General features: G+C 48.4%; 2 protein-coding genes across 2 annotated transcripts in view; one reads left to right on the plus strand and one right to left on the minus strand.

Annotated features, from left to right (window-relative positions):
• The window catches only part of LOC139101669 (mediator of RNA polymerase II transcription subunit 20-like), a 73,499-nt gene that overhangs the window by 15,128 nt on the left and 37,552 nt on the right, over positions 1-20,819 (minus strand). The gene's annotated exons all lie outside the window — the stretch shown is intronic.
• Positions 1,788-20,819, plus strand: part of LOC139101663 (facilitated trehalose transporter Tret1-2 homolog) — a 54,772-nt gene continuing 35,740 nt past the window's right edge. The window contains 1 exon segment of the mRNA XM_070654995.1: positions 1,788-3,411. Within this exon segment, the coding sequence (XP_070511096.1) occupies positions 3,388-3,411 (24 nt within the window). The 5' untranslated portion in view covers positions 1,788-3,387.

Consider the following 20,819-nt stretch of genomic DNA (forward strand, 5'->3'; position numbering starts at 1 on the left):
AATTCGACGAGCTGTTGCGAACGCATTAAATAATCCATCCACCGCGAAAACGTTTTTCGCGAGCGAAAGGAATATACCGGGAAAGTATTCCCCGGGCTTTAAACCTGCGGTTACGAGGACCGATGGCCGATCGGCGTCGATAAACACGTAATTAAAGACCTCTTTCGCTAACGGCGGACCCGGCGCGCTTTAACGCATTCATCGGCGCGATCTTTGTTCCCTGCGCAAAAACTCGCGCCCCGCGCGTCGCAATAGGTTTCCGATTGAGTATAATTGAACGTGACGTCGAGTAGCGTTTTCCCGATATTAAACAAACGCGCTAACGAATATCATTCACGGTTGTTACGACCGACGTCGAAGCACAATCGAAAGCGATCCGTCGCGTGCATAGAAGTGCCGGTCGACGGGCGTCCTGGATCCACGGAAAAGTGCGCTCTGCGCGCGTGATAATAATTAAAGTAATTAATTACGGCATACGAACGATATGGGAAACGCGCGATAACGGCTGTCCCGTCTAGCGACGTTCGTCGTCGGGGAAAGAGCAAATATTTGATGGCGCGATCGCGGTTCGGTGGATCACAGTGGCCGTAAAGGATAATTTTATTTCAGGACGAGTACGCGCGAAAGGCTCGCGCTAGGAATTACACGTCGCACGTAGATTAAAAGTGGATTGCGCGTAAACGGGGGTGAGGTAACGGAGGAAAGGGAGCGGAAGACCGGAGCGCGATGCATGTTTTTTAAATTAACGACCGACCAACCGGTGAAATTCCACCGCGGGCCGTTGCGGAAAGTGCAACGTTTCTGCCGGCGTCACGTGCTCCGCGTAATTGATACTCGGCTGATCGATCGTCAGTTGCAGCAGATAGACACGGGCCGCGCCGAATGCGCTTCATGGAGATCGGAAATAAATCGTTCGCGATAAAATCGTGCAATTTCCTCGCGGCGCGCAGGGTCGCGCGCGGCGTATCGGCGACGCGAGAGAAGCCGCAGCAAGCCACGCAGTTCGGCGGATTCTGGAAAAAAAAAAAGCTACACGAACGACCCGCCGTCGTAAATCTACAAAAATTCGATAGAAAGACGCGTATCAACCGCTCGGGCCGTTACGTAACAGTTAATTATTCATATTACGCGGATCTGCGATACTGATTGATGAAGGGAATCGCGTCGCTGCGATACCGAAGGCACGAGAGAATTTTTCTAAAGCGAGTGCAGTTACAGCGTGGAAAAAAAAAAAGTTCAAAATGCCAATGCGCGCTGTCGATCATCCGTTGGTGGGTAAATGCCGCGTTCGAAACAGGATTAATTGCGCGAAATCGATCCGCGAATGATCGATCAACGTCCGCGTACCGTGATTGAGCCTGAATGTGCGTCGCGTCTTCGTGCATCGACGAGATCGCGGGGTGAAGGCGTTTCTTGAGCGTGCTGAGAGGCGCGTGCAGGCTGAGGGGAATCGGCTCGCTAAACCGGACACCCCGTGAATCAAAGTCGTTGGTTAATTCGACGGTAATTACGGGTAAATTCAATTGAATTAATGGTCGTGCGTCGCCAGTCGCGTCGCGTGAGTTATCGGCCGGCTGCTGCCAGGGACACGAGGCTGGACTTCGTGACCCGATATTGCGTCGTCGGTCCCGATATTGGCAGCAGCGGCGCCCCGGAATCTCGAAACGAGAGGAACAATAGCCGACACGACGCGCGAAGTCGCCCTATCTTCGATGTCGCCGATCCCTTTTCGGCACGCGAGAAGTACTTGTCTTGAAAATTTCAAGTTGCCTTTGAAGTCATGAACTTGTTACGTAATTGTATTCTTAAATGGGCATTTCTCGTGGCGATTTAAATATGATAGCTACGTACTATTACTACTCTGCAATAATTTAAATTGATAACGAAGCCGTTATAAATACGACCGAAAAATGACAGCTGATAAAACGTTCGTGGCGGAACGTTTCGAGAAATCGTGTCACGCTTTGCATGCTAGCATATATATATATATATTTTTTTTTTTTTTTTTTTTCCTGTAAAGCACTTCGGACGGGCCATAAGATACACTCTGCGTCTGATTTTATTTCCGTTTCGTTACGGACAGCGCGGATAATAACGGCCGCCGGACGGTGCATTCCTCGACCGCGGAGAAGCGCGCCGAATTTTTGCATCGCGCTGCGCGAAGTGACGTCGCATCGTCGACGGCACCGTTAATGGACCGCGACGTTTTTACAAGCGAGGGCTAAAAGCCCCGACCCGTAACGGCGACGGTTTTGCACGCGCACTATTTATACTTGTGCGCTATTAGCCGGTCCGATACAATAAGACCCGGACGAGAAAGACGTTAGAAATATGATTATCGCGAAAGTGGATTACAATGTCAGCGATCAGAAAATTTTAAAACTTAACGCACATAAGAAACTTCTTATTTTATGCTTCCGTTTTAATTATAAAAAAAAATTAATATAACGTGAGTTTAATAAAGAATTAAAAACAAAGAAAGGCCGAAAAATTCACATAATTTAGGTATATTTCTCGAGAAGTCAAGACCTGAATGCGAAAATACATCAACTAAAATTTTAAGCTACTCGGCATTCAAAAATTTTTCTTTTTCTCTTTTGAAAACTTACGCTCGATGCGTTTCAGCGGAAAAAATCACGGGCCAAATATTTTGCTCTTCCTCCGTGTAATATAATTTAAACACGAAAAAGAGAAAGAGAGAAAGAGAGAGAGAGAAATGTTTTTCTCTTCTAAAAATATACGTAACATTTCTGCTTCCAAGTCGACATGAAAATTTTTATTACTCGTAATATGTTCCAACGAGCGGTTCCGTGCTGTATTCAAGAGGGATGCTCAGAGAGAGCGGGGTTTTCCCGAAACATTTTCGGTTTCTTTTCGCAGGACAGTCTTGTTGGCGACGAAATACGATCCGTGCCACGTAGACGGTGTGAGGAAGCCGAGAGGCAACGAGATAACTCGACGCGCGTGACCCAGATGTATAGGAAACAATCGCGGGCAAAAGCGACAATAATGACGACGCTGGAGAGATAAGTGCGGAATCCCGACAATAAATATGTAAGACTGATACCGCGACCCCGGGAGGAAAGGATAACACTGCCAATGTAGCGAAGATAGCGGAGTATCGATTGCGCGCGCGAAATATCCCGTCGTTGTTCCCGCGCGGAGCAGACGCTCGTTTCCCGTGGAAACTTCGTGGCGCTTACCCGCGAAGACAGAGCGACTTCGAGGACACCCGGGGCACTTCGAATATCGACGAGCCGACTGCCGAAGAGGGAGGCGATGGAAATCGCGAGCAGCATCGGCGATCGCGACTCCGCTAAGGCGCCGTGACGCGCGCGGATTTCCAAGGCGAGGACGAAGCAGCCGACGAGGGCACGACGAAGAGACATGTCACTGAATCACAGATATTACGTAAGTAGCTTGGATCTGTTCCGGCCGACGAGAGGCTGCAAACTTTTACCCTGCGTCCCGGTGCGTTCGGGCAGCATCGCCAGCTGCTGGAAACGCGTGCGTCGGACGATGTGATTACCGCGCGAGTTCGCGAAACTCGCAGCCGCTTTTCTCCTCGCGCTCCCGGCGAGATACGCTCCCCCTTCTTCCTTCCGTCGTTGTTATTCATTACCGAAGCGAGCGGAAGTTTTTAGTCGCGTGAGCTGAAGAAGCATCCCGTGAACTTAAAGACCCGTTTAGCGGCGCGACGCTCTGACGCGGAAATGGGAGATCAAAATCGCCGAAAGAAAGCTCTTATCGGCGAGAATACAGAATCGCGGGAGGTATACGCGTGTCGCGCTCGTCGCGATTACGAATGCAGCCGCTGGAAGGGTACGTCGAACCCGTTTTCGGGACAAGAGCTGTTATCTTCTCCCCCCACGTTGCAAATTACGCTGGCCCAGTTAATAAAGTATGCCGAGATTACGCTCGATTGTCGCGCGCCGACTGCCACAATGCGGCCGTGCTCGACGACAAATTCGACTCTCGCCGCAGCGCCGGCGGGTATTGTTCGCGACGGCCGTGGCCAGAACGTAATAGATAAGCGTGGACCTCTCGCAGACCAGCCGGCGGAGCTTTGCCGCTGGATATCGACCTGCCCTCCTATCCTTCCCGTTGTGCATCTCCCGCGGCGCAACTGCGCCCCCGAGAAATTAAAGCTATCCGTTTTAAAATCCCTTCGCCCTCGTCGTAATACGTCTAAAGCGAGCGCGGAACGTAAATCTCACGCGTCCGTATAATTGCGAGGAATTCCGAGGTGCCTTTTCTTCCTTACGCCGTGCAACCATTTTCCCTCAATTTCCGCAGCGTGCGGATCGTCGAGTTGCGCCTCGCATCATTACGCGATCTACATCTGGCGTAACCGATACGTTCGTCAGAGCGCATTGCGAGCGATGACGTTCGATTTTTTTTTTTCCCCTTCTTCGACGCAACATCGGAAGTATCGCTCATATGCCGAATCAGCCGCGTTTGCGGCCAACCGGAGCGGGATTATTTATGCATGTATGCATCTTGTATATCGATTCTCCCGCGCCAACACGACGTATATTATTATTATTACCTTCCCGTGCTTGACGACGAGACGTAGCGCGCATCAAGAGCAGGCTGCATCGACGTTGGCCGCCGTGCATGCTGGGCGAACGTATAAAATATAGGCGGTAAAAGTGCCGCTGACACGCTAGAAAAATCGCTACTGCGGCCGAAGGAATAAATTATCGATATAGGGAGACACGTCCCTCGATCCTCTAAGTCATCGCGCGAGAGCTGAGCTCGAAAAGTTAAAGCGGAACGCGCCCAACTTTTTTCCCCTAAAAGACACCGTCGCCGATACCGCTCGGGAGCTTCCTCTCGCTCGTGAGATCGTTAAGAAACGAGCCGCGAGCACGTCGGCAATTATCATCGGGAATAAACGACGGCGAGAAATTCGATGAAACTTCACCCAGAGAAAATTACGATTAGAGCGTAGCAGTTTCTTATAAAAAAAAATATTTTAGAGAAAATTTTCCCTAAAATTTTTTTTTAATTATCGTAAAGTTTGTCTCGTTGTAATAAGAGCTAACACTAGTGAGAAATTAATATTTAAAAGTTCAAAACGGTAATTTAAACGGCGTTAATTAAACGGGCGAGAGACTTGAGCGAGAAATATCTGAGCGGACGGATTTTGCGTCCACGTATCTCCGGTTTAAAGTACGTTTTGCCATTAACAGTCCGTCTATTAGAGACGGGCAACAACGGTAATAGGTCCCCACCTCTTTCAAGACTCCCGGTGTTCCGCGAATTCTCGAGCGAAGACATCAAAGCAATTATTGTTAGCTGGCAAGAATACCTGGCACTTAACAACGAACAACGGTTACGAAGATCAAAGACTCTGTTGAGAGATAATAAAAAAAATTATTATATAAGCCACTTATATAAACGTATAAATTTAGAAGTCAACGCGTCTTCAAGTCACAGAAATATCGGACGAAGATTATGAGAAGGTTACCGAGTTTTTGGTTAGATTAAAATTTAATTGTTTCGCCAAGTTAAAATTTGACAATAAGGAACGGCCAATTAATGTATCTATTAATTCACCGTATATTAATATACATATTTGATATTATATTCAAAGTATAAACTCCAAGATCTTTTTTGTTTTAATTATAATAACGTGTTAATTAATTTTTATCTTCGTTACGCAGTCAGCTAAGCATCGAATTAAATTAATTCGGCAATGTCGAAGGCTTTACTTTCGGGGCAGAGTATTGCTAATACATTTAAGGACAAGTTTGATGTTACAATTCGATGGTGAACGCGTGTCAGGCTCGCGAGCTAGAGACCATACCGATATTTCGTCAGGGCCGCGAGGTACCAGGTGATCGGCGCCGCGACGACGAAGGTTCGCGTACGTTTATTCATAGATGGGCCACGCCACGTGTAACGCAGACGCTCGTTACTCACGCGTGCGAAACCTGCGTTGCACTCGCGCGGCGACAATCCGCCGCACCGATCGCGCATTGTTCTTTTGCTTTGCCGGGGACCCGGGACGCTTTAAAGTCGTCTGAATCATCTCCTATTCGTAGACGAGGGTACGCGCCGGGCGTCGGAATACGCCTCTAATCATCATCGGATTTGGAATGCCGCGGCTGGATATGTCCGACACGGTTGCGAAATCGACAAGTCAAAGCAAACCCCCTCGATTTAACAAAATCAACGTACGAGATTCGAGACGGCAATATGCGTAACATTCGGCGGGCGTATTTTTCCGTTCCTTTTGGCGTTTCCTCTCCGCGCCGGCTTCTCATTTCGTTGCGAACAATCTCGATGTATAAATATCTACCAGTCACGAGGGAAGTGCATCATTTAAGATGTCAAATCTGCGTGTTTACGCACGAACGTCGGAGCCGGGCGGGGGATTCGCCCCAGCGTTGACGTCCGTTCGTCGCGTTTGTTGCACTCGCGACAGCTCGCGAAAGCCTGCCGCTTATCCGGCCCACGCTTCGCCTTTATTTTTTTTTTTTTTTTTTTTTTTTAGTCCTCTCGATTTATCGCCGCGCAAACGCTAACTGACGCGAATCGGCGCGCTGTCCTCGCGGACACTTTCCCGACGCGACGTCGGTGACTTCCCTCGAGATGACAGGGCGCGGGGACGGCGGCAAATATAGATTTCGCAAATTGATTCACGTCTAACGCCCGCGCGTAGATCCGCATTAACCCATTTTCCTCTGCGCACGCCTCCGCGTGTGCCATCATTCGCGTTCGATGGAAACGTCTCGCGAGCTTCAACGAGTTTTCACAAACAGTCGAAAGCGCCTCGCATGATTTTTCTCCCAGCAGGTATACATTTCGTAAAATAAGAAAAAAAAAAAAATATATATATATATATATTTTCACATTTCCGTTGAATGAAACGCTGATATTTTTATCCCAGACTTATAATCTAAATTTTAATACCTTTTTTTCTTTTTATTTTTGGCAGAGCTAAAAAGACGCGACGTTAAGGATAAAAAAATATGTATAAAAAGTCGCTCGCGCTCGGAACGAGGGTCTCATTAATTAAAACGTTTACACAGCTGTTTCCCGGCAGGATAATCGCTCGGGTTATCGCGAATCCGGCGATCGAGCGGCCCGCGAATCGATGGTATATTCGAGGGGGCGATCGTTACCGTGCACGTAGGCTCCGAAGGGTATTATGGTCGATTGATTGAGTTCTAACGGGATTAAGTGCCGCCCACAATAGAGGGCTGAATTGTCAATATCGCTACGTGGCACGTAACCAGTCGGAGGATTCGCGGAGGAACTCGGCCGGAATTCCGCGCGAGTTCACGAACGCGAATTACACCGGCGACTTGCGACAGGCGAGAGGCAGACGTCAAGCCCGGCGAAACTTTCGTCGTTACCGTCGATGCGTCGTGCACGGTGTCTACGATGTTGTCGTAATAAATACCGCGCGCCACAGAGCGCGGAATACGGCACCGCTAATGAAACGATTCTGCTAACGCGCGCGGACGTTTGACGCGTGGGTCAACAACGGGGTTTCATTACCTTTACGCTGCTAGGGCGACTGCATTACGGTGATATTTAATATTCCCGTCACAATTTGAAACACGCCAGGGATATCGAGTCCTCGAAGCGACACATTCTCAGGAAAATCGCTTAAAATTTCGGCAAATTTTGAATATCCTGCACAAATAAATATGCATAATTATGTAATTATTGTATAAATATAACGTAATATTATTTTTATTATTTCGATCGTTTATTGTAACTGTTATACGTGTAGAAAATAATTTATTGTTAAAAAAAAAGTCTTTGCTCATGAAAAGGTATGTTAAGTGAATAATGAGAATGTGAGCATCGACGATGACCCATTCTCGTTATCGTAACGAACCCTTGACGAAAACGCGGGATTTAATAGGGCTCGAGACTAATGCAACGGCCGGGCCGATAATACGGTTGGGAAATTTTGTTTGGGTCAACAACGCGTTACGCCATATTTACGCGGCATTAATGGCTATTAGACCGATCGCGCCGCCAGCGATCGATCGCCCGATGAAAACGGGATATTTAATATTCCGGCGTAATCCCGCCGCGGAATAAAGCGCATTATCGTTAAGCGACTTAGAATAATTTTTTAAGCGAAAAAATAGCGCCCCTTGTTTAAATGTTAAAACGCCGTTCCATAGCTACAATGAGATGACTAATGAATCGATATCCAGCGAGAACAATGCCGGATGAAATGGGGGAGAAAAGAAAAAAAAAGGATAGAGAAATAAAAAAAAATATCTCGTGGCGCGGAGGAAAAATAAACGCGCGCGCGAGAGTTGAAATTTGCGTAAACCCGCGCGGTGGATACGGCGCGACGTTGCGTTCCGATGAAGGGGTGGCGGTGGCGCAGAAAGGAGGTCGGGGGGAGGGTGTGGGCCGTACTGCCAAAACCTGCGACCTAGATACCGATCGACCCACCGACACACATTAGAGAAGCCGGCGGAGAGAGGAGAGAGAAAGAGGAAAGAGGAGAAAGAGAGGGAAGAACGGGGGTGAAAGGGAGAGAAAGACTGGATGCAGAAATGCGACAAAAAGGCAAAGAGGGAAAAGAAAGACGCAACGCGGAAACCGAAGGAGGGAAGATTTATTTCTAGAGCGTGTCTCGCGCTAGAGCACGTCTCTTTTTAGAGCCATTTCCCTCTTTTCTTTTTTTTTTTCTCTCGATAACGCGCACTCGATATGGTTTATGGTATACGTCCGATGCATTACGCTGACGCGCGCGTGCGAACGCGAGGATGCGTGTTATCAGGCCGGCTTATACTTTCGCGGCGCGGCGATGCATTTTACATCAGAGCTGCGGGGGTGGGCGAAGTGCACTTAAACACCCGGCCGTATCCGCGGACAGCACTCTTATTTCCACATCTTGCGGGAGTATTTGCGGGGTGCTTGAAACGAGAGCGCGCGCGTGATACGCGGCGGAAGTAGATTTCGTTTTCGGCGGATTAATTAAAGGCAGATGTATTCGAGCGAGGAAGATTGCGGAGAAATTAATTTATCACGTTTCCGAGACCGTTCGAAATAAATATCGTATTTGTGAGATAACAATGAAAAGACAATTTCTTTTATTTTCTTGCCAAAGCGGATTGTATTGCGAGCGTTTTCTCATTTTGAATATTTTTCTGAATTATACCCCGAGCGCGTTTACAAAGTACGGAGTTGTCCATTAGGGACCGGCGATGACGTTGATAGCAGCGGCAGAGTCTCGAATCAGTCGTCGCTGCGGTAAACTTAACCCGTACAAGTTTGTGGGACAATCCGTTTATGCATATTACCATTCTAAAGATGGCACTGGGATTATAGGACTTCGTGTCTCATAAAATTTAACATTATTACGTCAAAGTTCAAGATTACGTGCCGCCATCGTGTAACCAGCGGTGTCGTCGCTCACGTAATCGCGATATCGATTTCCTGAGAATTCCATCTAAGCGCAATATACAATGCCTCGCTTTTACATTTAAAGTATCGCAATTGAAACGCGACCGCGAAGCGCGGCGAAAGAAACGAATGGATACGCAAGACCGAGGGCTGCGATATGTGGGCTATGAAATCTAAACGAGCGGACATAGCCGTTGAAAAACGTCGCCAGATGAATCTTCGTTTAAAGTGCGAAAGGCGGGGGTGGAGTCGTCCGTCGGAAAGGAGCGGAAGTAGCGCCGTGGTGTAATGCACCACCGGCAAGATCGAAGGGGGTTCTCGTTCGTCGAGAGGAGAACAAAAGCTTGTTTTTCGAACTTATTTATCAACGTCCGCGAGAAGCGAGGAAGCGGGACAACCCGTATGATGAAGTGGCCGGGTGCGAAAACTGGAAGCACCGGCGCGCTTCTTATCGTCGTTATTAACGGACGAGGTGTTCGCGATCGTTAAAAATAGCCAACGCGGGAAAACGCGGCTCGGGCTGATCGTTGCTCGCTAAACGCGGGATAACGCGCGGGATGAAGGAAAAGTACTTGGCAAGGGGTGAGTCATCGCCTCGTAAACCGACCCGTTTAATTAGCGTCATAATTTCGCCCCCGTGGGCGATCGTGTACGCCCGGGTCGTTCGTAAAATTTCATCGAGAAAACGGGGCTGGCTCCCGGCCAGAGTCGAATAATGTAACAGAGAGCCGGGGGTCTCGGGGGGAGGCAATGAAAGAGGTATCGAAACGCGCGAACGCCGTCGAACGAGACGAAGGACGTGGCAATAATCCCGCGGATTTGTTTTCGGCAACGCTCGGTAATACGTTTCAACCGTGGTTTATTTAAGCGGGGCCGCGCGCATTCGAATTCGCTTGCGAAACTCTCGCTCGGAAATCTAAGGGAAGCCCGGGAGAAACTAATTCCCTCGGAGTAACTAAAGGGACATTCGGCCGGCGCGGGATTAAGGGCGAAACGTGAATACACCCGGGGCGAAGAGAGGAGGACAGCTTCCGCCCTCGAGTCCACGCTGACGTGGACGTGACGCAATGTACCGGGGCTGTTTATGCTTGTGAGCGAGTTTCCGTAGAGGTGAAAAGGAAATTTGGATCGCGGGCTGCGGATTAAAAGCGGAGAGACGCGGACAATCTCGCAAAAGATGGGTATCCTTTCTCCTCGATGAATACGTCGCTCGGCCCGATGCGATTGTGTTAACCGAGCGACGAGCGATACCGCTTTATCGCCTTTAATTAAGATTGATGGCTCGTACGCGCGATAAAGGGAGAAAGCGCGCGCCGTCATTTTCTAATCGGGCAAATTAGAGAAAATAAGCGCGAGTAAACGGCGCGGCGTCGAGGAGATATTCACCGCGAGCTCCATCATCGTCGAACGCGATCCGATAGCGGGGCGAGGACGGCGAAAGCGGCCAAACGACAATCAATAATAATCGACGTTCGCGTCGGCGAGGACGCGCGGAAGAAAAGCCCGGGGAGAGCTCGATCTTTTCCCTCGCTCGCTCGGGAAAAACGTATCGGTTTTCGGGCTAACTCGATTCCGACTCCCGAGACGAGAAATTGCAGCCGGCGTAACTGGGTTAAGCGACGGACCGACGGGGGCCCGGAGTATCCCTCAGAATTACGCGACCTTGCGTCCTCCCGCGGCACTCGCAACCCCCGCGCTTTTCTCTCGAGCGACTCCGTGGAAGCGAACGAGGGTCTGGCGCTGGCAAGTTTCGGGACGGGCGGCTGCAAGCTGAAAGAATACGCCTGAAGGGGGGAAGTTCCTGAAAATTATACACACCGAGCTATTCCGCGGACTTAATCAAACTTTCCCCTCCTGGAGGATTAACCGGATTAGAGCACGAAACGTCGCCGTCATTCGTCCGGCCGTACTCGTTATCGTTTTCGCAACGGCGACGCGGGAACGAGGAAGTTCCCGTAATCGTTTTTGGTCCAATTAAATCTAGACAATGTCCAGATTATCGCGGCTCGCGGGGCGCTCGTTATCGCAGATCGGCGAGGTAGACGAGGATCCGTTGTTACGAGGAGTCAATTTCTAAACGGCCGGCACGTGAAACTTCGCGTTACGATAACGTGAAAAATCAAATGTATAATAAAATAATTTTCCGCAACAAAGATAGTCACGTTTAATTATCCGTCCTAGTTTGTCGCGACGCGAAATAGAGAAATCGTTAACGACGACGCGTTTAAGGCGCTGTTGTAAAAGACTGTCCATTGGTCCGTTTATCATATTCATTTGAGCATCAAAGCCGTCGTAAGAGAGTATTTCTTCGGCGTTTCTCTCTGGAAATCACGTCCGCGCGCGGCCCGCGCATAAAATAGAAGGGGGCGGGCTCCCCGAAGCGGATTGTTATCGTCTCCTTGTTCGAGGAGAGCTTAAAGTAAGACCCTTCAAAAAGGTACGCGAGGAGATCGGATTGCGAGGGCGGCGCGCGGACTCGGTGAATTCGCCGGCTATGCCGTCACGATGTCTGCGAAGTAACGAGGTGCGCGTACATGCGGCGACGCGCAAACACGAGAGAAGATTTCCCGTGGTCCAGCACGCGCGCAAAGCCGGGACGTGATTTATGAAACAAATTTCCCTTCTCCGTGGAAAAGTCCGGTGTGGGTCACAGACTCGTCCCGAGCCGATTCAACTCACCGCGCGCGGCCGTGCCCTTTTGGGATTCTGTCAGAAACACTCGTAAGACTCGCAGATTCGCCGACGAAGAGGCGACGTCGTCGTCGGATATCTGCGGGCTCGCCGAGATGAACATCCGAAGGGTCGGATGTCGTTTCGAGAAATACCGGAATCGCGTCGCGATTTTTCTTTTTCTTTTCTTCTTTTTTTTTTTCCTCCTACTCCTCTACGTTTATCTTGTATTTCCTCGGCGTCGTTTGCTCGAGCACGTGTACACGTCAATCTCATGCAATCGCGAGATTACCGGGGGAAAAATTTGCTTATTATATATGCTGACAACCCGGATGTGGCTCTGACAACTAGACGGCTAATGCTCCTCTCGCGATACGATCGACGGTTCGTATTGTTGCGACATTAATGCTCGGGTACAAGCCGCGCAGCATGAATAGCCGGCGTATAGAAATAACTCTTCCGCAGATCTTCATTGTGCGGTAACGAGACGTCTCTCCGCGAGAGAAACGTACGGCCATAAAGCGGAGTTACTCGCTAGAAACCCAGCGGCGCCGAGCAGGTGGTAAGGCGCGGTATTACCGTTACGCTCCGAGGCAGCAGTTAGTAATTAAATTACACGAGATATAATCGAATATGCCCGCTAATATATAAAGCACTTGTAATATTGCATTATAACTTATCCGATAACTCCCGCGGATTACTTCGACCGCCCAAGATTCTGCGCGCGTTACACGCCAATTAATTTCACGCGGTTCATTAAAGCAAATCGATTTTGTTCCAATAAAAAAAAAAGAAAAAAAAAGAAAATAGAAAAAAAAAAATTTTTTTTTTTTTCTGTCTCCAATACTCGAATATTTGCGGCGTAAAATAAATATAACTCTCGCTGCGTATGCAGAGCGGCATACAAATGATATTTTCATTCCGCTCGTTAAATTCCAACCAGAAATCGAATTCGCTCTAGAAACGTCGAATCCGCAAAACTGTCGTATACCTATAACACGGCCAGCGGCGCGCACCGTGTTCCTGTTTGCATTTTCAATGGGAACGTTCGTTTACCCGGCAACGCGAGCGACGCATTGCGCAACGGATATTTCCCAGTCCCGAGGCGTTCCTTGAAAGAAATTAAAGTCAACGGGGAAAAATGGAATTATCGGATGGCGCAGAAACGACCGTGCCGGACCGTCGATTGCCACCCGATGCTATCGAAAAGACGCGAGTTACAGTCTTGTTGTTACAACACCGTCCCCGTGATACACTTTTCCCTGTGGCAGTGTGCGCCACAATCGCCAGTGTCGGGAGTTCGTTTCCGGAAGGAAATTAAACGTCTGAACGTAGAACGCGAGTTCAACGAGATCCCGGCGCGATCTCCGCCGCGGGAGGGAAAAATACGAAAAAGGCGTGTTATCGTCCTTACAAGCCCGCTCGTTGTACGATTACGCGAGTGAAAAGTCGAGCCTGACCGTTATCTAATGACTGCTATAACCAGTAGCCGTGGTTTATCTCGTGGCTGTCTAGCTGAATTGTTCAGCACTGAGCCAGAAATGTAACGCACAATACGTTAGAAAATTATTACTGACTAATAACGAGCTGGAAAAGCTATCTAAACGCTTTTCGCCGTAGTGCTAGCGTACTGCACCTACTAAACTACGTCAAAGCGCGCTCGACTACCTGCGTCTGCTGATCACCGGGCCCGCCGACCACGTGGCCCTCCACCACGTGGAGGCGCCGCGCGTAAAATGGCTGCTGGCCGAGGTAAACACATATGTGATTTTATGATTGCCGTCAATGATCTAAGGGACAGAGTCGGAGTTGTTCGAGAGAAGAGAGAGAGGGCCGGGGTCGATTTCATTGAGCTTCCGGTTGTAAAAACGGCAGGCCGATCGAACGATCGATCGATCGACGACGACGACGACGGGGATGTCAAGTGACCCGAATAACCGATTGAATTTGGCCGTCATTATTTATTTAGGTGGGGTCCCATCGGGCAATCTTGAGACACTCGAGAGAGACGAAAAGGATGAAGGACAGAAAACCGTCGGGATCGCGCCAAGATACGGGCGAGCCAATGATCGATTTTAATTTCCGCCTGTTGGAGGAAATAAATTGCGCCCGTCTGTGTGCGGGGAGATAAATCGCGCCGGTGCTCTCGCCGCTCTTGTATAACGTGCCATTCTGCACTGTCGCGCTAAATGCACAAAGTGGCGGGGCACGTGAATGGTCAAATTACTCGAACGGCACGCGTTGAAACGGCTCGCGGGCGCGGATGCTGGATGAACACGTCCGCCCGTTATTAGTTCGCAAAAATGTCGAGGCGCCATTGCGAAATTCGTTCGCGAGCGGTATCAACATTTTAACGAATGGGGAGTTAATCCCGTCGGAGATTATTTTAAATTGATATGCTTTTAATTCACTGCCGTGCGCAACGTCCGCGGGTTATTTGTTGTTTTGTAATAATATGTCATGTAATGAAACGTATTTGAAGTGGACATAAGTGAAATTATGTTTATTCTCCTGCGATTGTACGCGAATCAAAACCAATGGCTGTCGCAGATAGATACGTTATTAGATTTGTTAGATTTATTTGAGACGCAACGATGCGATTTATTCGCTCGCTGATTGGCTTTGCCGTCGTATAACGAGATTATTTCCGACGAAGACTTCCTCTCGCAGCGGCTGATATTTTGCCCGAGAGGGGCTCGGAACATTTCCACTCGAAAAGGGGCGCGGACGTTTGTTCTAAAGCGAAATCGGGACGAGCGATCAGAATGGAGTCATCAGTGAAGGGCGGTCGGGAGCTCGAAGGGTACTTTATCACGTGGAACAAGCGGCCGGGCGATCAGTGTAATTTTTAATTTAATCTCAACAGCGCGCACAAAAAGCGGGAATTGCTTCTGCGATATACGTTTCATCGATCCACAGTTGAATATCGTTTCGCGAACTTATGAAAATACGACGCCGCGCCGTATCTTCAATATATCCCGTGCTTGAATTGAATATTTCCTCGTTCGTGAACTGCAGAAGTCGTATAATACGGACGAATGTTATAGCCAAAACTTCAATAAAAATAAAAAAGAAAAAAAAAGTAAATGAATAAGAAATCTGAGACCCCAGTTTTTATTTCCTCCTTCCTCGTTGTAAAAAAAATATATATATATATTTCTTTTACTGTTTCTATCTTTATTTCTCGCGTTTCTAAGACAGTCGCGTTTATCAAGCACGTCTCTGTAATTTCATCGAGAATTGCAATCTCTCGTTGATTTCAATACAACATAAACGTTTTTTGCGAAAAGAAAAAGAAAAAAAAGTCGAAGCGTGACGATTGAAGCGGTCACGGGAGAGATTGATGAGAGCGAAGATGAAAGGACAAGAGGGTGAGGGTGGACAAAAGAGGGAACGGACAAAGAGGGGCGGCTCGAAATAAAAGAAGAAGCTGTCGAGTAGAACACCGCGATGTGACCGAATTAATTATCGGTTTTTGCTACCTCAACCACCCTGATTTTTTTTTAATAATTTTTTTTTAACCGGCGAGAGCGCGCATTTGTATCTCTTTCCCGTCCCTCCTCCCGTCTTTCGCAGCGAACGCACGAGTCGCGTTTAACCCAGAAAGACTACGTACCGCACGAAGTGCTCGGTGCAGCTTCACTACCTGCCGCGCATTTTTCATTCTACCCTCCTTGATGTTTTTTTTCGCACGCCGCGATCTCCTCCGCTTGTCTTTCCGCCTCGCACGAAGGCACGGCTGCCCTTTTCTACCCCACATTTCAGGTGCTTCCGACTTCCAGCGTCCGGCAATTAGTCCCTGACAATATTATATTTTACATACTTCCGACAAACGTTTATTTGCGGGTAAAAGGAAAAGGAGAACGATATTTCAACGTCGTGACTTATATCGCGCGTAAGAAACAGCGTGCGCGCTCACAATTCACGGGTACCTCGAGGACAGCCGGTCATTTTATCAAAAATAATGAAGCAATTAAGGATTAGCGATAAATCAGTAGTCACGTGAGCGAATGACCCGTTAGATAAAATAAGAAAAAAATTGACCTGTTTTCTTTCCCACGAGGCGCGTTTTACGGCAGGGCCATCGCTCGTACGGCCGATAAATGCCAGCCCGGTTGATCATTACGCTTTCGCCTCTGCTTTCGCCCACGGCGTTAATTCATTTGAGCGTGGTTCTCGATTTTACATCTTCGAAAATGCGTCGATCGACCCCGCCCGGCGCTACGTCACTCAATTTATTCCACCGCGAGCGAAAATATTTTTGCCCCGTCGCCGCGAGCTGCGCGAAAAGTACGGACCGCTTCAGTAACAAAACTAAAACGTACGCGCACATTTGATTGCGTGTCAATAGCGCTTCGTTTCGGGTCTCAAAAAAAAAAAATTTTAATTGTTTCGAAAGGCGTTCGAAGGTCTGACTATCCAGAAATTTACTACTGTTAAAAAATAAAATAAAATAAAATAAATAAATAAAAAATAAAATAAAATAAGCGTACATTTATTTTGCCTATTCCTAAATGATTGTTTCAATTATTTAATATAATTGTAATTAAATTGTGCAAAAATACCAATTATATATTAAAATTGGATTTCTCACTATGCTGATCTACAATAAATTATCAAGGGTCGATTCGGAAATATAATCAACTTGCACCGCTAAGATAATACAATTCAAGAACAGAACGATGCGCGGGTGGCCCTTGTCCGTGCGCGTTTTGGCCTTGAGTCGCGCGGCCATTGCGGAAAGCTAAGAGGATTGTCGCGGGAAACGGCGGCCAGATATCGAAGTATTGGAAACCGTAGATCACTCGGAAAAACGGGTGGCTCATTAATAAAAGACGCTTATACCAGGGTGAAGAAGTGGCCGTCCGCTACCCGTGGAAGCCCGAAACTGGCAAGGCACCAAGTCACGAGTACCAAAGAACAATACACCTAGAAATTCCGACACGTTCTCCATTCGAGCTAATCAAAGGGGACTGGGCTCGTCTCGTCTGAAAAATGTCGCGCGCCCGTGCCTCTCGTCGGTAGTCACGAATCCGCACACGAAATCGCGATTAAGCCGGCAAACGACGGGCGGGGGTTTCCCGTGATTCGTAAAACGATACGCTGTGCCCGGATAAATTAAATTCGACGAAAATTAATTCGGCGAATCAGGCGCTGCTGCATTTCGTTTCAACGTGAAAAAATAATTGTCGCGAGATATATATATTTATCCGATATATTTTTTCGCGTCGCGTCAAGTTCGGTGAAGTCGACGACCCGGCGCCGGCCCTTTATAAAGGCAGAAATCATTATCCTCGCGAATAATAATGGAAACTAATCGAAACTCGGAATAATTAGCGGGCGCGGCCGCTTTAATATTGTCCAGCCCCGAGATCAAAGCGACCTTACTTCCTTTAATGTGCCGTAGCTTACGGCTACAATCGCACTGTGCTGCGGCGCGTATGCATATAACACCGCCTAGCATGCATACCGAAGCGGGCGCGTATGTTATCCGTCCGTAATAGCGGGTTGCGAGCCAGACCGAGAGCTTTGTGGCCAAACAGGAAACAGGCCACACCGCTGAATACTCCGTATGAATCTCCTCCGTCCTACCCGTCCGTTTCCCCACCGCCTCTATTCATTTCTCCCCGTATCACTCTAATAACTCGAGTAAAAAACTCTCTCGGGCGACCCGATCGGAATTGAGCCGGGGCTCGACGCAGTGTGCTCTTTTCCCAATCTAGCGGGGACAACGATGCTTCCTCGCGGAGAGTAAAAGCAGATCTGCCGACCCGGCAAACATTTAATTACGACTTTCGTTTGTTATCTGATAGGAAAAAAATTTGCTCGGGGAGGGGAAAGGTTGAAAAGGCTCGCGCAGCGAGAGACAATAGGGTTATAATTTAATTGCCTAAATAGTTTCCGAGTGTTGACGGGGCGATATTATTTGCGCCAACATCACGAGGACCCGATCGCTCCTTTGTCGTGGTTCTCGCACGGGCGGAGGCGCCGACGCTTAAGTGAATTTCCCTCAAGTGCGACGACAATCCTCCTCCTCTCTTCCTCCCCCCAACTTGGCGGAGGGATCTTTCGTGATTGCATCGGGGCGAACAGGCGGCTTTAGCTTCCGTTCGATGTGAACGTCGACTCGGTTGCTCGCTAACCAGCAGAACGTTTTAAGGGATTTCCGTAGTATTTACCGTCAAGTTACTACGGCGCGGAGCGGTACGAAGCCGCGCTACGCGCGCTATCGGTCTCGGTTACGCTAAGCTGTTTGCATCCACTTGATTGGATCTGCATCTGCACTACCAAATGCAGTTAAGTTAATTATCTGACGTTACACGTCAGCCGGGAATTGGAGCGTCGCGGGTATAACGGCCGAGACGAGGAGGCCCGTAATCCCCCGGGGATAACACGTTTTCGAAAAGTAAACGGAAAACTGCACGTCCGCGCGCAAGAGAAAAAGCGCGTACAAAAAACGGAGAGAGGGTCCGGAAATCCTTCAGAGAGGGACCCCGCGTCGGCTGCAATAAAGATGCCAAGTACACTTATAACTTCGGGCATTAAAGCGCAGGCCAGGCCATAAATATCGAGTTAATGCGATAATTGCGACACGCAGGTAGACAAAAGGGGCTCTAAGCTCCGTTCAGATTGGTCAATTTGTCCGAAATAGGCGCTCCTCGCGGGTCGTGGGCTTCTTATTTTCACACAAAACCCGCCCCGGAGCGGAGGAGGGCGGAGGCCACGGAATAACGGCAATTAGAATTGTCGGGCCGTTTTCGTAGAAAGCCGGGCCGTCTCTCGGCCTCGTGCTTGCCCACCGCCCACGGCGCGGGTATGATTGAACATCGGTCCATTTAGGGGGATCTAAAAATCGGACCTCTAGCTCGGTGGGAAGACGAGAAAGGGAAGGAACCTGTTCCCTCCGCCCCAGTGACGGCTTCGTCGTGCTCGATGTTAATGCCGGACGTATCGTTCCCGGGATTAGGCGAGATTATGTAAAGCGACGCGAGCGGCTGTAGCCCCTCGTATATTTCTAAAGCGCGAGACTCCCGTAAAAAAATATTTTACACCGAATTTATTAACCGGCGCATTGTTAGCGCGTGAAAAATATATATGGTCGCAGCGGGTCGCCGTATGATTTACGATTACACCGATAGATATATTGATATCGTGATAACGCGCTTCATTCGCTGACGACGGGACTTTTGTGCGCGACTTCGCGAAAGACGTCGCTCTCTGCGCGCAGAGGCACTGACAGAGACGCGGAAGTCGGTCGAATCGATGGCGGCTGCCCTCCCTCATTTCGATGACGAGGCGTCGGGGCCTGTACTTAACCCGACGTAAAATTTTGCAGCCCCGATCTAGCTAGATATCCCGGGCGTTGCGGCACGATATCGAGGGAGGTGCACGTTTTTGAGAAACGTGATCCGAGGATGATCCGGGAACGTTTTTTTTTTTTTTTTTTGCCGGGGGTCCTCTCGTGTTTTCCTAAACTCCTCCGGAGTGGCACCAAAAACGACAGATTTAGCGCTCATACGTCGCGAGATATCTTTGATATTTATTTAGCTATCTCCACGCGGGAACTTAAGAGCTAATAAATTCAATGGGAAACTGGCGCGAGCTTATTTCGTCCCTTCCAGATAAGGGTGCATAATTCACGACAAAAGAAATATATATATATATATATATATATATATATATATATATATATATATATATATACACGTAAGAACTCCGGCGAGAAGGGGAGAAGGGAAAAACGGAGGAAGGAAAGCACATTTTCGGCTGAGATATGCATACTGCGACACGAAAGATGAAGCCGAAGGAGCTTGAAAGAGATTTCTCGGATTTCCTTAAGCGCCTTATATCTTCGTCCATTTCTTATTTACGATGCGTTTCTCGCGGTGCCAATTGTCATTTGATATATTCAAGGGAGAACGGCGAACGTCGAACCAGAACAGAAGACCCATTGAACAGGTAGTGTAAAATGCGGGGACGCAAGTGCGAACGAAACGACGGCGCGCTAGAAATATCTTATTAACATAATATTAATATAAAATTACAACAAAAATATATGCCGGAGGCATTTCGCAAATATATATCTTTAAAACTTTTGGTAATTTTGATACGCCCTGGGAAATAATTATCAAATTAAAACGGAGAGTCTGCGGAAGATCGAGAAAATTCCCGCAACGTGGCAATCTCGCGTGTGGTTTCCGTCAATGAGAACCAATACTTTTCTCGTTTCGATATAATAATTTAAGACAGGAAATCGCCAGAGGAAGAAGCGAACGGGGCAGGCAAGCAGGCAGGCAGGCACGGTGGTCCAGACTTGGATTATTGCGGACGCCACGTCCGGAAAGAAGACAAAGCGCTGGGGTATCTTTTCACATTCGATAAAATAGAGCCGCCGAGTGCTCGCACACACCGGATTTTACGGTTTACCGTGGTCAATATATTCTTTTCTTTCTTTTTTTCTTGGAAGCAAATGTGTTAAGAGAAACAAGGAAGTTGCTCTCTGGACATATGTGCTGTGCGGAACGATTTTCATTTCGCGTTACGCGTTGGTCACGGTCTTGTCGCGTTTCAGGGATTTCTTCTTTTTCGAAATTCACGACTACAAGATCAGCGCGAGGTTACCGTGCCACTTCTTGCCGCGAATAACTCGGGCACGAGTTTGACACAATAATAGTTAAGCGTGAGAAATAGACACCCTCGAACCACATACGCTTCTTCTTTTCTCTTTCTCTCTCTTTCTCTCCTAAATGTCGATTACT

This window comes from Cardiocondyla obscurior, linkage group LG04 (assembly GCF_019399895.1).
Source record: "Cardiocondyla obscurior isolate alpha-2009 linkage group LG04, Cobs3.1, whole genome shotgun sequence".
In the NCBI taxonomy this organism is placed as follows: Eukaryota; Metazoa; Arthropoda; class Insecta; order Hymenoptera; family Formicidae; genus Cardiocondyla; species Cardiocondyla obscurior.